The sequence below is a fragment of the Gallinula chloropus genome (assembly GCF_964237585.1).
Source record: "Gallinula chloropus genome assembly, chromosome: 3".
Classification (NCBI taxonomy): Eukaryota; Metazoa; Chordata; class Aves; order Gruiformes; family Rallidae; genus Gallinula; species Gallinula chloropus.
The window spans coordinates 47,521,473-47,541,606 of NC_140087.1; the positions used below are offsets into that span (position 1 = coordinate 47,521,473).

A 20,134-nucleotide genomic window follows, 5' to 3' on the forward strand; every position below is an offset into this window, starting at 1 on the left:
ACTTTGTGGAGGCAGCAAGAACGCCGGCAGCCTTGTCATCAATCACAAGAGCAGAGAAGTTCCTTTAGGGAGGTTTGTCTCCGTGGTGCCACAAATGCTTTGCTGCATTTTGTGGATCTGTCTGTAGGATCTGTAGGTACCAAGCCAGGTTGGAATATGAACAGAGCAACATATGGCACATCATATGCTTGGGAAGCCACTACTGCACCACCTGAGTTTCTTGTATTTAACTTAAAGCATAGAAAAGATGGCCAAGCTCTGCTGTGTTCTGTGTCTGGTACTATTTAGTGGTTTAACCCTGCCTAGTAGGCAGCTCAGCCCCACACAGCCACTTGCTCATTCCAACTCAGCAGGATGGGGGAGAACTGGAAGAGCAGAAGTGGAAACTCATAGGTTGAGATGGAGGCAGTTTAACAGCTAAAACAAAAGCCACGCACACAAGCAAAGCAAGACAAGGAATTCATTCCCCAGTCCCCATGGGCAGGCAGGAGTTCAGCCATCCCCAGGAAAGTGGGGCTCCATCACGTGTAACAGGTACTTGGGAGGACGACCACCATCACTCCTAACAGCCCCCTTCCTTTCTTTCCTCTTTCTCCCCGTAGCTTTATATTCTGAGCATGATATCATATGGTATGAAATATCCCTTGGGGCAGTTGGGGTCATCTGTCCCCACAGTGTCCCCTCCCTGTTTCCTGTGCACCCTCAGCAATGTGTAACAGCAATGTGCTGTGGCTCTGTGTAATACAGGACACAGCAATGACTAAAACATCCCCATGTCACTGTTTTCCTCACAAACCCAAAATGTAGCACCACAGAAACTACTGTGAAGAAAATAAACTATCCCTGCTGAAACCAGTACAGACAACAAAGTAAATAAAACAGTAGCAGGAAATGTTCCTGGGAAATGGCACTCCATCATCCAGACTTCTGCATTGTTAACATGGTCCCTGGCATGGTTTTGGGCCACTAGACTGTGGCCCAAACAATTCCAGTCACAGTTGTTAAATCAGTATGGGCAAAGGACCATCTTGGCAACCCACTGGCTATTGCCACACCATAGCAGGGGATGAGAATTACAGGGAAGAATGCTGGCTATTTTGTGCCAGGGAACAGGTTTCGCCTTTTTTAATTGGCTAGATAGTTTATTTCTATCTAAAGACACTTTTTAGACAGTTGGACTAAGTAGAAATAAAGAAGAGGGGAGAACCCCCAAAAGGTCACTGAAAAGCAAAATGTGTGTTTGATTTTGAATGGTAAAGAGAACTGATGCCAAGGCAATGAGGAGATCCTGAAATTATTGGCAGTCACTCAGCACAGAAAAACAAATTCTTATTGGAGTGAGAGAAGCAGAGGGAATTGTTGCAGTAGTGTGTTAGAGGCTCAAGGCAGGCCTGTGCTGACTGTACCAGTAGGTGCATGGTGAGGTATCTGTGGATACACGTAGGGAAGACAAGATTTGCCAGCTGATCCCATGCTGTTCATGCTGGGATTAGTGAAGACTGTTTTGGCTTGTTCAGTTCTTATGAAAATGCCACTAGCAGTAATGTTTAAAGATATTCTTTCTCTCAAAAAAAGCTGAAATTTCATCCCCACACATGAGCTGAGTTAGGCTGTTGTTGGCCCATCACGGATGCAGGTATCCTTCTCTGGATGTGTCTGCAGGTATGAGGAGAGTGTCAAAAGCTGGGAAGAAGCCTCCTGCTTGAGGCAACACACAGACTGCCTCAGCTTGTAAATGCAGATTTCCCTCAAAGAGATCAGGGGGAAGCAAAAGGAAAACCAGGATCACGCAGGCTGGTTGTTGCAAGCAGGAGAGTGTAGGGAAAGGTTGTTTCCGCAACAGGCTGATTCTCATGTGATTTTATTATTTATTTTGGTAAAGAACAGAAGACAGTCGCAGTGCTCTGTGATAACCTAGTAAATGCTGAAGTAGCAGTGCGACAGCTGAGGGGCAGGGCTGAGGTACATGCTGGTTTCAGACAGCATCAGAGCTCAGCACTGTCTTTCAACCGTACCAAATTACAATGACAAAACTCAGAGCTACTGCTGACACAAACATGACAAGAGGTCACAGATCCATGGCCCATGACCTGAGCATATTTCACACCAGATTTTGCTGAATTTACTAATAAAGTTACATCATTCAACTGAAAAAGGGCACAATCCTTATAAGGGAAAGTTCTTTGAATAATATGATTGGTGTTTGGGTACAGTATGTACATTATTGATGCCAGTCCAAATTAGTTTAACTGCTGTACAGGATGGGATTGATGAGCTGGTAAAGTTTTAGCAATTATACAAGAAACAGAGGAACATTTGTACAAAAGAGGAGTCCTACAAGCCCTCATAGTATTGTTTATTCAATTGTTTTCTCTGCTTTTCCAAAGCAGCAGTAACAGTAAGAGCCATTTCCACAACCAACATGAGTGATCAGGCAAGAGCATTTTCTAATTTGTACTAAAGCAAAGCACTGAAGCCTACAAGTTACCTTTGTGAAAATAGAAAGAGAGGAGAATGAGGCCTATTTACACATGCTTGCTGACCAGTTTACACTGGCATAATTTACCAGAGGTTGGTTGGTTTGTTTTTGTGGTCGGTTGGCTTGTTTTTGTTTGTTTAGTGTGGTTTTTTGTGGTTTTTTTTTCTCTTATTCTCCGCCCTCCCCCCCAAATGTAACCAGGAGGCTTCGATTCAAACAACGCCCACTCCTACAATTCTGCATTTGTCTCAGTCTGGCTCAGTCTGTTTATCTTGACCTCCTAGATTGCATGTTAGCATGATTAGTGAACTGTCTCATGATATCTAAGAAAGAGCCTTTGAAAAGCTGAACAGACTGTTTCTGCGTTCTCTGGGCGCTGTAGAAGGGCTCGTAGCTTTACATCCGTCATGCAAAGGCCTGTATGTGTGCACGCGTTTGGGGTGACATAGATTTTCTCGTGCTGCAGTATTTCGTGGCTGGCTACAGCAAAAATGCATGCCTGCCACCATTATTTACAACTGTAGCAGTGAGAAATTACAAACCCCACTCTTCATTAACCTCCAATAAGGCTGTTCCTGCAGCCAGTGATTACCATTACATTGATGGAGTGCTAATACAGCTCAATAGCCCCGGCTGGCCTATCTCACCCGTGACTGCACCGCAGCTCCTGCCTCCCACCACTACCCAGCACACGTCCAGCAGAAGCTGCTCAAATGATTGATGAGAAAAGCAGCTCATAAAGGCAAGCACAGTGCCCAAAGCAACAGCTGTCTAGCCCTGTCCCCATAGTAATTAGATAAATGAACCCCAAACGAAATCCTACAGGCAAGAGAAGGAGGAAGTGATAATATCCCCAGTGTCGATCTATGATTGCTTCTGTTGCCTCATTCCAGCCTCTGTTTGTAGTTATTTGTGTTTGATACAGATTTGAGGCAGCTTGCCTCTCCCACCTTCCGTGCTCATTTCACTGCTGGTTCTCCAGACAGACCCCCGCAGGCACGGGAGACACGGGAGTGTCACCACTCTTGGTTTCTGGGGGTTTTTTTCACCTATGGCACCAGTTCTACTTTGCAGAGCCTGCTGAACCTTTGTCCTTCTCCACAGAGAAAGGACGGAACAAAAGGTCCCTGATAGCAGGTCACAAATTGAATTCAGCTGGGGAAAAAATCCTGCAATTAGCAAATTCCCTCTGCAAGAAATAGTTGATGTGCATACAGGGATGCACTAGATAAAAAAAGGGAAGGTGAAAGGAACATGGTTCAGCTGGCTAAAATTGTAACAGAGGTGATTAAAAGGTTGTGCTTATTTTTACAGTGCATACAGCAATTCCTGTGTATTTTCCCTTCATGCTACTGAATGGTACCTCTGAAGGAACCTTTCAGTGCCAAAAATTATGATTGAAAGATAAAATGATAAAAAATGTATATATAAAATTTTTATAGGTATTCAGAAAATGTATATACACTTTTTAAAGCTAGTGTATATCATCTAAATGTACATGCACATAAAATAAATACACAAACAAAAATAAAAAGAACCCCTGTTGATGAAACCTAAACAGTACAGCTCTGAGTCTGCCTTCATTTGCAGCGTTCCACATCAGGAGTAATATTGTGCAATTCAATGACTGTAAAACTCACTCAAGAACAGAAGAAATCTTTGTAGGCAGGAACTGAAATCCAGAGAAGTAAATGGGGGTCCTGGTGGATTGAATAGTTGTCAAATGCAATCCAGTGAACTCACAGGAGAAAACACGTTAAAAATTGTTTCCAGCATGGGCAGAATTAAGAGGTGAAGTTGTATCCTAGAACAAGTACAGTAGCGATGCAGAGGAGGTGATTTTTTCTTTTATTCTCTTTCTCCACTCTTAAGCTAGGGTAATCCTTGGTGAGTTCAGCCAGATTTGCATGAGTGTAAAATTAGATACAAATTAGGCCCAGGTTGGTTGTTTTACCAACAGCGTGTCTCAGGAGGCTGCTTTCATGCTTCCCCACAGAAAAAGTCAGAGGTGCATCTGAGGCTGGGTGCTGCCAAGACCTGATCACTGGGACTTAAGTAAGAATTTCTGGCAGGCTGAAGGGTCCCGTTAATCACAAGTGGTATCTCTTAAACCCTTCAATTACAAGAGATTAGTGGGAAACTGTAGCACTGGACTGAAGGAGTAATGACATGTAGGAAGTGAAGCAGAAAACCTTCTTTCTTCTTTTTAAGAAGTTCAATTTACAGTTTATTTAAATATAAATTGCAAGCATGAAGTAGTAGAGTTGTTCACTGTTCAGTTAGTTTCAAATTATCCATACTGTATTTCTGCCTTCCCCAGAGCAGCACTGTGATCTTCAACCTGTCTGTTCCTTAAATTCAACTGGAGTCTTTTAAGTCCATTAAGTTCCTGTGCTCTCCCTATAGCTGGCTGAATTATGTTCACCCATTCTCATGCTGCATCCCCCGTGGCATGGATTGCTGGGGCCAGCACAGACTCTGAGCCTCCCCCATTCCCCCCAGCCATAAATCGCATGAAAGACCGTGAAACAGCAGAGCCGGAGGCCGTGTTCTTCCATCATTCCTTAGATGATTTACTCTTGTCATAACCACTGTTGGGAAACCTATGAATCCTTGGATTTAGGCTCTGTGCATAATGTTTAATAACGGAGTGGCTACTTAATGGCAGCCCCCGGTCCTTTGAACCTGGTAGTGTCCGAATGTATCCGTATACCTTGCAGTGAAGTAAACTGTGACTCAGCCCATTTTACAGGCAGGGAGTGTGAAGCACAGAGATTGTATCACTCCAGTTCACAACCCTGCTGCATCTGAGGCAGAGGCAGTAAGAGGGGTGCTAGATCCTCAATCTCAGCCTGATTCCCAGGCCACAAGCCTGCCTGTCTCCTCAGGAGATACATCTAGCTCAGATGTTTTAAAACCCATTTTGGTCTGCCTATGTTGTTGTGTTACTGTTAGGTATGCAGCTCTGAATCCTAATGCATGTTTTTTTGGGCTGAAGTTTGCCTGTGACTTGGATCCTGCTTGTGGGGCTTTCCTACAGTCACAGGTTGCTTGCTGATGCCTTTGTCCTCAGTAGAAATCAGCTCTGCTTAGGGTTGGGTTTAGAAGAGTGCCTTTGAGAAAATATTGGGAATGTCTTTTTCCAGTTACAGTTTAGGTTTCATAAATAGCTCAGCTGAGCAGTTGAGAAAACAACCTATTCACACCCAAGCTGGATTTTTCCTCTTCCTCTTAACTAATGGTTTAAAACTGAGATAATGTGCCCAATTTGTGACCATTTCACCCTCTATTGGCAGTTTATATTCCCAGGTTAAAATACATGGGATCAAATCACCATTTTGACTGGGATATATAGAGAAGACAGCACAAAACCACTGAATGATCCGTATTAATCTCTGGTCTCACTCTGTTGTCTTCAAGGAATTGTGCCAAAATTTTTTTTTTCTCAGATTTTACCTCTCAAAGTAACTGATTTATTTGTGTGTGGGATGAGTTCAGGCCAGCATGAAATGAGAGCTACATGCAAAAAGCACCAGTCTCAATGAGACCGACATAAACTGCAGCCTTGTCTAACTTTTTGGGCTATAACGTCCTCCCAGGGTATGTCTGCCATTCCAACGGCAGGATGTGCCCCCACCCTGTGCCGAGGTGACCTGTTGTGATCACTTGCATGCCAGCCATGGCGGGGGGGTTGATACAAGTGGCATACAGTTAAGGAGCATTTAGATAAAAGTTCTGTCTGGGTGGTGTGAAGGCCGGTCTCCTGCAGGTGTGTCCAAAGGCAAGAGCTGGCAGAGAGGCAATATTTGCCCTCTGAAGTTCGGGAACTCACGTGTCTGCAGGTGGTGAATTTATGGGGAGAACCAAAGCCAGACCGATTTGTCATCAGTTTTACTTACATCTAAATTGCTTACCAACTGGGCTAAGGATGCAGTATAAGCTCATTAAATCCACGAAGATGTATTTTTGTTTTAGGAATAGCGTCTTATTATGCAGCCGTTTAATGAGTTGTGAGCTAACATGTTTTAACAAATCTTTTATCGCTTATTCCATTCCGCTCCCTTGACGATAATTTCCAAATCTGACCATTAGAAAAGGGGTCTTTTCACAACTCTTTGATGGTGACACTTAGAACTGAGCACTTCATCTTTTTGCATTTGGATTACAATCGAAAAGGTGTAAATTACAGATCTGGCTTTTATGACTTCTTATTGATCAGACTGCTTCATAGAAACCACAGCAGTTCTGATAGTTTAGCAGTCTAGATTACCATTCAGCTTTCTTAATTGGGCCACTGGGGTATAGTTAATTTTCAATTTATATTGAGAGCAAGACAAGGTGATGTAATGCTTCATCATTGTACTTAAGTAACGTCGACACTAAAACACCATGAGGTACCTCGTAATTCTAAATACACAAGTTGCTTGTTGATGGAGATGGAGATGAGTTCTGGCTTTATTGACTGTGTATTTTAGGCCAAATTCTGCCTATACTAATTCCTGTCTCTTCACTGACTTCCACTGAGACACTAGCTGTAGCAAGCATGATCTGGTTGAGTATAATTGGAAAGTTCACTCAACATACCAGTCTACAGCATGGACAGTCTAATAAAATGTGGTCATTTTTTGGTGTGTTTTCTGACAGGTGAAAGTCATGGTGCGCATTTCTTCCACACTTGCCAGAGACACGTCTGAGTCCAGCTCTTTCTTAAAAGTTGACCCTCGTAAGAAGCAAATCATGCTGTATGACCCATTGGCCTGTGGAGGTCAGAATGCTTTTCAGAAAAGGGGAAACCAGGTTCCACCCAAGATGTTTGCTTTTGATGCAGTTTTCCCCCAAGATGCGTCACAGGTAGGCAACGTATGATCGGAGTCATTATCTAAACAATAGCATGCACCAGAGACAAGTTCATTTCTGCTGCAACAGCAGTACTTTCAGTGGAGTTAGACCAGGGCTGAATTTGGTCCACCAATGTCGTCAATAATGAAATCACTTTACTAAATTGAATCTCAATAATTGTGTGCTTTCTTTATTATTTACTGAAAATAATTGCTCCTAGAATTATTGAGGCTATAAATGTGCTAAGTGGTGCCTAGTAGGCAAATCCTCAAGATATTTTATATTATAAAATCTTATTCTTTGGCATACACAGGGATACTGATCAGAACTGCAGTTCTCTAATGCATTAAGAAGTTAAGGGTTATGCATACAGTGTTCTACCGTCCAGTTTACAATAAAAGGATGGGGATTTTAGTCCATAAGTCTCTATTCGTATGTATATATTCAGATTTCTTATTTTTATTAGAGTTAGCTTAATGTCATAAATGGGACAGTAGAAGAGTAAAGTAACATTGCAAATTATAATTAGGAAATAGTACTGTAAAGCTGTTTCTGTACTCATAAACTAAACAGAGCTAGGACCCACAGTCAGCTAAAGCACTGTCATATAATCATATCATTAGGTGAGTCGCTGACTCAGCTCTGAGCCAGACAGCTACCACCTCCCAGGCTAATCCCTGGATGCAATTCAAGGGCTGGCCTGTGAACATTACCTTTTTTGTCCCATTTTATTTACTCTTATAGTGGTAGTCTAGAAATACCCATGAACTAGGTGAATTTACACAATTTATTATCAGATGCCAAGTGCTTTGTTTAAAGCCTAACATGCAAGTTCTGATTTAGTTTCACCCACTATTGATAGGCAATTTCTGCAGAAGCACTGTAGACCATTCTGCCTTCTTTAAGTTTAAATCTAAGCATGCCCAGGGTAAATTTTTTGTTGTACTTAGAATACTGCTGCAGTTTTCAGGATGGAGCCTACTGCTGCTAAAAGCTAAGACAACTCATAATAATATAGAGAAAAAATAAGGAATGTCACCTAGGTTACACCAAAGAGACTGTTTGTTCCCATTACATTCCTTACCCACCTGTGAGTGGAATTTAATCCAGTCCATAATTGGGCAAGTAATAGACCCTGTAAAAATTCCTCCATGTTTTATTGTTTCTTAATCAAAAAGCCCCCTAAACAGGCAGATTTAACAAATCAACCACATTCCTTTACAGTATGTGTAGTTTGGTTAACCCCACAAAGGATGTTGATGCTTCATCAGATGAAACTTACTTGACTCAGAGCAAAAGCCCTACTTTGTGCATTTACACAAGTAATGTCATTCCTATCAACAGCATAGGTTACATGAATAAGACAAGCAGGATTATACTTTTAGATACTTCAAAATGCTGTCTGGACCACTGATGGCATTATGACCATTTTGCAGTGAAAATACTGTATTAATTTTTCTTATTGTTTTTATTTTATTTCTTTTCTTTCTCTCCCCATCTCCCCGCCTTTTTTTCCTACTTTTCTTTTTTTTTTTTTTTCTTTTTTTTTTTTTTTTTTTTTTTTTTTAAATACCTGTGACAGGCTGAAGTCTGTGCTGGGACTGTGGCTGAGGTGATCCAGTCTGTGGTCAATGGGGCAGATGGCTGCGTGTTCTGCTTTGGTCACGCCAAGCTTGGTTGGTATTGTTAAATTTCCCTACTTAAGCAGTAAAGTAAACATTTTTCACCACAAATTGCTAAGACATTCCATTAGGAAAAGCTTTCATTTGTCTGTGCATAGTAATTGTATTTGATAGTGTTACACTGTGCATGACATTGTACTACACCGTCCCCTTTTGCTCACACATCTATTCACGTTGACTGTTGTCTCAGTGTTGGACAGCACGCTCTTTGAAACAACTTATCTTTGAGCTCTTGCTTCATTCTGTTCCCTGAGCACTATAGCCATTTTTAGCATTGTCTTCAACTGTTAATGAATGACCCAACAGTGATCTACAGTTTTACAAATGTGCTGGGTACTGGAGACATTTTGCCAAAATACCACTTCTATAAAGCTGTGTAAAGGCTGTGAGTATACACTCAAGCACTTGGTGTTCGTGCTGACATTATTCAAGTGCTGTGACTGGCCACTCAAATAGTTTGATTTATATTCTGTTCCCTGATTAGACATTTCACTCATTACTAACGTCTTCCTATTAGTTCTTCAACAAAATCCTATTCTAATGGTTAACTGTATGTTACCAATGGATCAATACTTGCTCTTGCATATGCATCGGCAGCATTTCAGGTATTCATGGAAAGACAATAAAAAGGAGAATCCTCATCATTAACACACTATTATTTTGAAATATCTGGATTTCAAAAGTAATCATACATTTTATTCATGGTTATCTAATAGTATTTTGAAAATACTGCCTCTTTAATAAAGAGGCTTGTATTATAGGTGTGCAATGATCTCCATTCTTTTCCGTCTCACAGAAACACAGGTGTACATGTACAACTTGTGTAATTCAGTTTTTCATGTGATAAAGAATATCAAGCTGTATCAGGCCATGATTATCCCAAATTATAGGCAAAAAACCCTGGAAAGTTGCAATGTCACCAGCTCTAAAGCAGGAGCATGGAGCAGGGCTTCCGATCCAACTAACCACAAGGCCTCTCCAGGGCAGGCAGCAGTAACACCAGAATGAGTACTTGGATATTTAGCCCTCTACAGCCTGCCAAACATGAGATGGCAAATGAGATGGAAATGAAAGCCACCAGATAATAGTGTCCAACATGTGCTACATGTCCTTTAGAGAGGTGGCCTAGCTGGGTCTTTGCTAGAGCACAACTGGAGTCTCTGCAGTTGCTTTGTGATGAGCATCACCAAATTCCACCAACTGTGGACACACACAGATCTTCCTACACGCACACATGTGGAAACATTTTCTTCACTGATCTTTCCTCACACAGATTCAACATAAGAAATGAAACAAGGTAAAGAAGCCACAAGTATTTGACTGAACGGCTGTAGACCTTTTTCACTGGGTTTGTAAATTTAGCTGTAAAAATTGTCTAAGAACGTTATATGTAGGGACACCTAAAGCAGAAAGATAGTACTTGGTGGCTGTTCTTAAGCAGCAAACTTTCACAGCAGAGACAAGCCATAGCTATAATTGCAAATAATTCAAATAATAGAAACCAGGGGATGGTTTTGACCCAGATAAAGTATTTCATTTTGTGGACCCACTTATGTAACAAATGACCACATGTACCTGTTTTTTTGGTAGGTTTTGAGGGTTTTTTTTCTGATCTTGGGACCAGGTTTATGTCAATCCCCACCCTAGTGTATGAAGCATAATACAGTGCTTTGAAGTAAAATGGCATTTAAAGAACACTGCACTCACAGTATCTGAAGCAGGGGTTTTTAGAGACCGTGGCACTCCCACTCTGTTCATTGCCCCCCACTATTCACCCACACCAGAGAATGCAGTGTTGTGTAGTAGGGACCTGCAACACCCTGCTTAGGGAATGGGGGATGTCAGGGGAACGTGTGAGATAATGATTTTTTGAAAGCAGCTCGAAATTTCATTGGTCGGTTTAAAATGCTTTCCATTTCCCATGTACTATTTGTCTGCCTGCCGAACTTTCTCCCTTGATGACTGTCCTTATTGTAGAGAGAATTTGTTGTTTTCATGAGGCTTTGCAGGATAATCTTTCTATCTTTCTTGGCAGAAGGCTGTGAAGGTCCTGGGAGTGATGTTGTTATCTTTTTTCCACCCCCCTCCCACCCCCATTCCTGACAGGGAAGTCCTACACCATGATCGGGAAGGATGATTCCATGCAAAACCTTGGCATAATCCCTTGTGCCATCTCCTGGCTCTTCAAGTTGATTAATGAACGCAAAGAGAAGACGGGAGCACGCTTCTCCGTCCGAATTTCTGCAGTGGAGGTGTGGGGCAAAGAAGAAAATCTGAGAGACCTATTGTCAGAAGTGGCTACAGGCAGCCTTCAGGATGGCCAGTCCCCAGGTGTCTACCTTTGTGAGGACCCCATTTGTGGCATGCAGGTGAATCCATGGTTCATTTTACACCAAATCAAGCTATGTGACTTTTTTTTTTTAAGCTATTGAGATGGTTCAAATTCAAGAGCTACCCAGAGCATAAAGCTTGTAGACTTGAAAGTGTTTACTTTATAACATGCAAGAACTTTATGACCTGCAGCTGCGGGGCCATCTGCTCTCCTGGCCTAAATATTTGTACCTCTGGTATAACTGATGTTGAGCAGGGACTTGTGTTTGCAATAAAATGTGAAAACATTCAGTGCAAACAAAAATTCACCTCCTTCTTAAAAAAAAAAAAAAATTAAAAAGAAAGTGTGATCTTTCTTTTGTAAAACAACAAGCTAAAATATTTACAGTACTGCACAAATAGCTGGAGGCCATTAATATGGCTGTTTATCTCTCTATAAACTACATTATTTATAGCACTTGCATTAGCAACGTTGTAGGAAGCATTAATCGCTACTTATTAATTGCTGCCAAGAAATAAATTCCTGAGCAGGGCAAGCCAAGAATAACTTGAACTCCTCTCAGGTTTGCAGGTTTAGCAGGAGCGAGTGACTGGTTCGTGTACTTCTTGGGTAGCCACTAGAAAGTCTCAGCAAACCTATTTTTTTCACCCTTCTTGGTTAGCGGTCCAAAAAGGCTGATTCTTTCATTTGGTTGTCTCTGAAGGAGTAAATCTGATTTTTGTGCGAGTAAATGAGGAGGGAGCAAACCAGCATGATGGAGCCTGAATGCATTCTTGCCTTAAAGGCAAAGGGTGCTTCCAGAGCCTGCCAAATACTGCCTATCCAAGGATGGGGAAGCAAGGGAGGAGACAACAGACCGACATGGTCGTGTAGCCTATTTCCAGCTCCAAGCATCTAAAAATCATGATTCACATCCACAAAAGTCATGAATTACAAGATTTTAAACAGCAAGTAATAAATTTTGTGTTTTATTTCTTTGTGGTTTAAGCCTTTTGGACATACTTACATCATATTTTCCATTCTTCTCCATCATTCCTGAGGACTACAAAGCTATGTCTTGGTTTTAAATAACAAATAGGGTTATCATTGTCACTTGACTTCTGGCTTTAGCGCTATATGAAATATTTACAATATCACGAGATCTCCAATGTCCAGTAATGAGTTCAATCCAGTGAATATACTATGGGAGACTCGAGTCTTTGGAGTTTCTATTGGGGTTATAGATGGAACAGTTAAAATCTGAATGACAAGACATATGTCATAAATGTTACATAACTGTGTAACAACTAGCTCCTCCTCATAGCGTAGCTCTTTGATACAGTATTTAAGCACAATAGCAATAACAATAAATATATTCCGTTATTGTTGCTTACTTTCATATCACTACAGGCAGAACAACCTTTTAAAAACTAATAATTTTAGATCAGTGGAGGAAAGGTAGCTCCATGGATGTCTGTGTACCTCTGCAGTGTATAATACTGAATGAAATGGTGAGAAAAAAAGCCTTTTTTGCATGTTTACAAGACATGGTGACATTCTGGAGTCACGCGTCCTACACCTGAATTCTCAAAATCCTCAGGTGAAGGGATGATATTATAATATAGCCATACAGATATGCAAAATCAGCAGTGTGTATAGCAAACGAATGATCACCATATGTCACGCTGTCTGTCATCGGGCCTTTCCAAGTATGCACATTTTCTTGTTGCTTACATTAGTGAGCTCACCCTGCAGCCTGGCCTGCCTTCTGCTTGCCCTGTTAACTCCCGCCTGCCCTCCTCCCTCTTTCCGGAGAGCTTCACCTCCCCTCCTGCTGTGCCACCCCATCCCATGCAAAGCCTCAGCTTTACCCCTCCTGGGGCTGATTAATGGTCATGAAGAGAAGACAAAGCCACTGCCTTCTTTAGGAGAACTTAACTTTTAGCTGTAGTACATCGCAGGGGAACAAACCCTGAGAATGGGAGTTCCTCACTCCCATCACTGGGCTTATGCCAGACAAAACAAGCTTATTCCACGGGCTGTGGGCCAGCTCTGCGTACTGCTAAAATGAATGCCATCAGATTACACTGTCACATGTCCCTTCCACAGGCAAAATAATCTTCGGTGACATGAAGCATACATGTGTTCCTAACATTATGAGGGGTCAATAATATCTGCCCTCCTATGCTGCCTCTTACTTTGGAGAGATAAGAGCAGGCTGGTGATGGGGAGGATGAGGTCCAGCAAATGTGGGTGTAAAGATACTACCTGCCTTGTTCCATTTAACAGCTTGCCCTGCATTGTGTGCAAGTGCATAAGGTTGTGATATGGCTTCTCTTCTGTGCTGTCCTTCCATGCTAGGGGGCTGAACACAAGCTTCACTCTCCTGGTATTTCCTAGATTTGTCCATGGACTGCTCCCTTCTAACACTTTCTGCAGGGTCCTGCCCCTGCCAGTCGCCACCACCTGTTGAGTTTGGTATTGACATGTCTTCTGCAATTATTTTTTTTTCCACTTCTGACCATCAAGAGGACACAATAATTAATTACCATAGCCAGCATCACAGGAGAAAAAAAGTCAGTAAAAATAATGAAGATAATGCATAATTAATAAATATGAATAACTTAAAATTCTGGGAAAGTGAAGAAATTTATGCATCTGTCCAGCCCATAGGACAATTGCTGGGGTTTATTTGTAACAGCTGTCACTAGAGGTACCCCAAGTAAGAACCCCTAAAAGCCTGGATTCAATGATAGGACTCCTTGAGGAAGTGGTATTGTCACTGCAGGTATATGGAGGGTCTCATTTGTCAGGGACCTTCTCCTCTTTGGTCCCATCAGAAGCCAAAGTGTCTACAATGTGTGTTGACTGCAGAAAGTTGCCTGGTATTGTTGACTTGTGTGGGAGTTTCTAGGTCATTTCTCCATGTGTTAACCCACAGCTTCAGAACCAGAGCGAGCTCCGTGCCCCTACAGCAGAGAAGGCTGCCTTCTTCCTTGACGCTGCCATCGCCTCGCGTCGCAGCAGCCAGCGGGACTGTGATGAGGAGGATCATCGTAACTCCCACATGCTCTTCACTCTCCACATCTACCAGTACCGAATGGAGAAGAGCGGCAAAGGCGGAAGTAAGCTGTCCTCTTGCTCCCTTTGGATTCCTCCATGCCTGTTGGGAGACTGGCTTTAAACAATGGTCTCTAGTGGTGCAAATTAGCGGAGTTCTCCATTCAGAATGGGGTGGGGCCATTCATACAGCAAACTGTCCACCTCTCTGACACTAAATGCCATTAAAGGCCACTGGGGAATATTACCATTCATTATCAATTTATTTGCTGTTGCAGAGATACCAAATTCACAGAATCACAGAATTACAAGGTTGGAAAAGACCTTTAAGATCATCAAGTCCAACCGTTCCTGTCCTGTGCTAAACTATATCCTTAAGTACCTGATTTACCCTTTTTTTTAAACACATTCCAGGGATAGTGACTCAACCACCTCCCTGGGCAGCCTGTTCCAGGCCCAGTTAGTCAGTTACTTCAGCACCGTGTGGGCCTCTGCATCTAAAAAAAAAAAAGAAAAAAGAAAAAAGTGCTTTTTAGATTGGCTTTTAGTATTATTTTTAATGGTAGTGTGAAGTCATGGATTAAACTATTGTGGTGATGGGTATTCCCTGCCACTCTTAGGTTAGCTGTTCCCCTTTGGCACTTAATCAGGGCAGTGACTGTGAAAGCTGATGCTGGCAATGCATAAACTAGCTTTTCTTGGAGATACATATTTCAGTTATTGGCCCAACTACATGTGCAGAAAGTACTCTTACAGTTCTTTGTAAAGGCTTTGAGCATTTCAGATTGGTTTGATCCCCCTCTTTGCCATAGCTTGTGTCTTTACTTCCATCTTCCACTAGTGCGAAAAAGATTCTTCTATGTCTGCTTATAGATTTCTGTAACTTTCAAAGGTTTCACTTGGTTTGTACAATTTGTATTTTTGTACCATATTTATCTTCTATTTCAAGTCTGCCAAATTGTTTATAACCAGAGGTATACAAAGGGGTTCCAGTAAGTTCCAGTGATAAAAGATTCATATAACATAAGAAGCATCCACACCCAAAAAGAAAACTTTCACATTAAAATTCTGTTTTAGAAATAATCAATTTTTACAGGTGGGGAAAAATGTTTATTTGAATGACACCAGAGACCTCTGTTTCTTTAAATTCTGCAGAAATAGCATATGTTTCAGCTCCTGGCTATGCATAGGTTATTTGTAATAAGGAACAGATTGCACGCTACGATGTGTAGTGGGTGAACACCACTGCACCGTCAATGCCTAATGTTTGAATGCAGAAAATTTACATGGACTGCACTTAGAATGTGAGAGAAAACCAGCAAGTTGCTCGAAATGGAAATGCAGTTTGCATGTGTTTAAGTAATAACCCCTGTGGAATTGGCAGGCAGAAATCTCAATTAACTAAAGGTATATTAATTAACCACCCCGTGGTAGAAAGGAAGACCACGGGAAGTGCTCAAACGGACTGGTTCACAGTAATAAAGATGACTGATTCTGAGGGAGTTATTATTGCAATTATTTAATGCTTCATGCTTTTTCCTGCATGCAAGTACACGTGCACACAGTCCTTTTCTACTATTTTCAAATGCAATTAATGTAAGGGGAAAAATATTTTCCTGTGGCTATAATGATTCATTTTTAAAAAAGGAGACATGATCCTGTTGGATTATAACATGGCATGCTTTGCCCACCGCCTGTAGTTATATCTTTGTCTCATGGCCATACCACCTCCTGTCTTCAAGTTTCCATAGCTGAGTGGCCTCACAAGCCAGGCAGGGTCAGATCTCGCTGATAATTGAATGAGGGGGGAATTCCAGCTGCTCAGAAAGGGCGCCTAGTGATTATCACTGTCTCCTGCTGTAATGAAGGACTTTTCAGAAAACAATGTGAAGATAGCAGAGATATATAGATTCCAGTAACAGGATTAAAAAAGGATGGGGGTAGGGGGTGGTGGTGGAGAAACCCAGCTTCTAAAGGATAAGAGATAAAAGGGCTGACTAACATATGATTTTGGTAAAAACCCGACTGTTAGAATAATGCATTGGTACTGTACTTACCTCCTTGTTAAATTCATTACCAGGAATGTCACGAAGCAGGCTTAGCACCATTGAAATAAATGACATTGTGGCAGAACTGGCACAGTCATTTTTCATCTGTCAGCTCTGAAAAGTCTCTGTGGCCACAGACAAAAACAAGTGTTAGGATGTTCTACTTTTCTTCTCTCCATAGTTGCCAGGCACATTACTGGAGAACTTGCCTAATCAATAACTTAATTTCCAGATCAAGGCAGTGGATCGGTTATCCTAAAACTGTCTTACTTTGACTTGTTAATTATGTAAGAAGGAAAGATCTGTTAATTTTTCTTATTCTGGTTTCCTCAGCCTGTGTGATAGGAATATGTGTGGAAACATTATGACAAAGATTTGGAAGGGTGGTCATTTCTTTCGTTTTCTTGTGTTTCCCCAGTGTTTGGTAATCTTAGCAACAGAAATATTTATTGCATATAACACAGTAAAGTCACCTGCAGTCATTTTCAGTAACAGCTAAAAACTTTTCTAAGTAAATCCTTGGGAGATACTCAAAGAAGATAATTTCAGCCTTCTGAGGGTAGCAGTCTTAAAGGACTCAGGGACTCTTAGGTATTTTAAGGACTCTTAGAGGGGAGGCAAAGGCCCTCCATGAGCAAATCAGAGGACGTGATGGTGCCCCTGGCTGGACAGTTTCCCAGGTCATGCAATACACCAGGTGAGAGCAATAAGCAGTAAGCCCCATGTTTTTTAGTGTTTGCAAAATGAAATGTCTCCTTATTTTTTTCAGTGTAGGTTAAAATGTTTTAAGTTACAGCTAATATATACATACCTTTAGCAGCTGTATGTTTTCTCTAGTTATGTGCATTTTTCTTAGTAGCTTTTCTGTGAGCAAATGCACAAAATTATATGATCATGTATCACATTTTCACAATTTACACAAGTTTTACAGGTGTCTTCACCACATATCTCCGTAAACTTTCTTCTAGCTCCTATGACACCTGCATGCCTATATACCATGCCATGATACAACAACTGCTGAATTCAGGGTCAATGAAACATGCTTGCTGTTGATAAGACATTTCTAAAGCAATTAAGTGTATCTGGAAACTTCTTTTATAAGGTCCCCATCATGTAGTTGCTCCCATTGCCATCTTTGTTTGTGAACTGGTCTCCTTCTACTGCTAAAACATTTCTTAACCAGATGTATTAGTTGAGGTGTTATGTCAAAATGGCTGTGAATTTATTTGCATAGAAGTAAACTTGGAGGTATTTCCACTCCTGTTTAAATTAATATTCTGTCCTCAAAGAGTGCTCTTAACTTTTGAATTAAGATCCTAGAAATAAAACTCTCTTTTCCCTCAGATTGCTTCTAAACTCTTGAGAATAGGGTGGGGAGGAGTGGTCAAAGATCAGATGCAAATAAGCCCAGCTAGGAAATTGTCTTGAGCCAATAGAGAATCAGACGTGCTTTTGTAAGGTCTGCATACTCCCCATCCTGGGTTCGTAAGGAACTATAGGCTTTTAAAGAGAGCAAAGGTCTGTTAATCTTGGTGATCCAACGGTTGCATCTTTTCACTTTAAATCCAGGGTGTTCATACAGAGTAAGCAAGAAAAAAGGCATAGGGATCCACTCCTAGTTTTACAGAAGCTGTTTTCAGAACAGAGCATGGCATGGCAAAGCTTCTCTCAGCCCAAGTGATAATGTCAAAGTACACAGACTTTAAACAAACTGGAATGTCCAACAGGTGCCACAGGTTCTTCTGAAGGTCCAGTGTTGAAGATGGGAGAGATAAGAGAAACTACCACAGGGTCACTACTCACCAAGCAGCAGTCCCCAGCCTGTAGTTTTCTAGACAGACGATTCATAATGACAGAGACAGAAATAGAGACAACTCAGGTACAGGTTGATGGAGCCGTACAGAAAAAAAAAAAAAAAAAGAAGAAAAAACAGAAAGGGAAAAAAAAGAATAAAGCTGAGTGGTGACTCCCACAGAGTTGAACCTGCAGGAACAGGTAAGTACTGAAAACCTTGGCAATTTTCAAGCAAGTCCAGAGCAGACAGTGATGTGCGGCAGTAGAGGCTGACGGTGAGATAACGAACCCCAGCTGTTTGTTGCTGCTAACAGGAATTAGGAGAGGTTTCTGGGTTGTTTCCTCTTCACAAGCCATGGTGAGATTTTTGCTATACTGGGAGCTGCTTTTGGAGGCACATGCTAACTCTTTGCTTGCTTTGTTTACGGCAGTGTCTGGAGGTCGCAGCCGCTTGCACCTTATTGACCTGGGTAGCTGTGTGAAAGTGCTCAGCAAAAACCGGGAAGGAAGCTCTGGCCTCTGTCTCTCCTTGTCAGCACTGGGCAACGTCATCCTCGCCCTGGTCAATGGAAGCAAACATATCCCGTACAAGTAAGTGGTATTAAATATTGTCCCTACTAAGAGGATGCTTGCGAGCAGTTTGCTTGTCTGGGCCTGGGGCAGGCTTGGGACAAGCAGGGAGACAGGCTGCTGGGGCCAGTGCAGTCCTCCTGAGGTACAGCAAAACCTGCCCAAGGTTCAGCAGCACCTGGTCTGACCTCACATCTGGCACCTAGACTGTATTTGACAGTCAGGTTTCAGAGGAAGCAGCCTGCTGAAATGTGACCCTGGTGTCTTAAAGATCTTAAGGCTCAATAGAATTTTGCTTTCTAGTATTTTTCAAAGATTTTTTTTTAATGTTTCAAAGCATCTGAGCCAGTTTTGTATATGCTCCACAGAGACAAATGTTACTGCCATAATGCAGCATTATAGAGAAAATTATCTTGCTGCCCATTGTGTGGAATTTAGTTTCTTGACATTATATGTCACAGTGAGTTTATATGTTTGTCACGAGATTCTTTCTGCGATCCAAGGTTGCTTTCCATTTTATTTTTGTATGATTGGAACCCTCAGCATCGGCCTCTTGCTTGCAAAAAGGAAGTAGGCCCTATTTGTCACACTAGACGAGTGGCCTTTGCTACTGCAGGTAGCTTCAGGGTAATCTGAGGAATTGCTCACCCTGCGGGTATGTTTTGTAGTCATTTCTCTTCATTGCTGTTTCACCCCATTTGTCATGTGTCAGGTCTGAAAGCAAGTTTGGATTCATTACCCAACCCTCCTATTGGGAAGTTTCTGATTTTGAGGACAGTGTTGCTTTTCTCTAGCCTAAAGCCTAGGGAAGAGCTAGTAGCACCACAGGAACAGCTTACTGTAGCATCTTGTAATCAAACTGCTAATGAATGTCACCATTCATGAATGACATATATATGAGATCTGGAGTTAGGAACAATGGGACGATGTGACAAATGAACCAAGTCTTTCACAAAGCATGTTTCAGTCCATACATTTTCATGTTAAAGACTGGAAACGTTATTTTTTCATGCTTATTCAAGATTGCAAGGCAATGACAGGATTTACTACTTTGGGTTTTTTCTTCATTTTGGAAAATAGAAATGAATTGAGTTTAGCCATAATTTTATTTTTCTTCTAAAGTTTATGTTCCAAAATTACCTGATTCACAGGTAAAAGCTCTCTTCAGGCCAGCATCTCTTCTTGAGCTTGCTCCTATAAAAGCAGATCACAGAGAGTATAAATGTAGAAAAGTGGTTGGTCATTTGTAACTCGGGAGTAGTGTCTCTGTTTCTAAGGAGGACTTTAAAAGTGTAATTTGTAAAGCATAATGTCATATTTTGGAGTGATTTTTGTTCACTTCTTTCTGAGA

General features: G+C 41.6%; 1 protein-coding gene across 1 annotated transcript in view; it reads left to right on the top strand.

Moving 5' to 3' along the window:
• Positions 1-20,134, top strand: part of KIF26B (kinesin family member 26B) — a gene marked incomplete at both ends in the record, with an annotated part of 284,316 nt that overhangs the window by 218,570 nt on the left and 45,612 nt on the right. Inside the window, 5 exons of the mRNA XM_084261640.1 lie at positions 7,124-7,330; positions 8,901-8,994; positions 11,107-11,369; positions 14,253-14,436; positions 18,645-18,804. Of these exons, the coding sequence (XP_084117766.1) occupies positions 7,124-7,330; positions 8,901-8,994; positions 11,107-11,369; positions 14,253-14,436; positions 18,645-18,804 (908 nt within the window). The remainder of the gene's footprint in view (positions 1-7,123; positions 7,331-8,900; positions 8,995-11,106; positions 11,370-14,252; positions 14,437-18,644; positions 18,805-20,134) is intronic.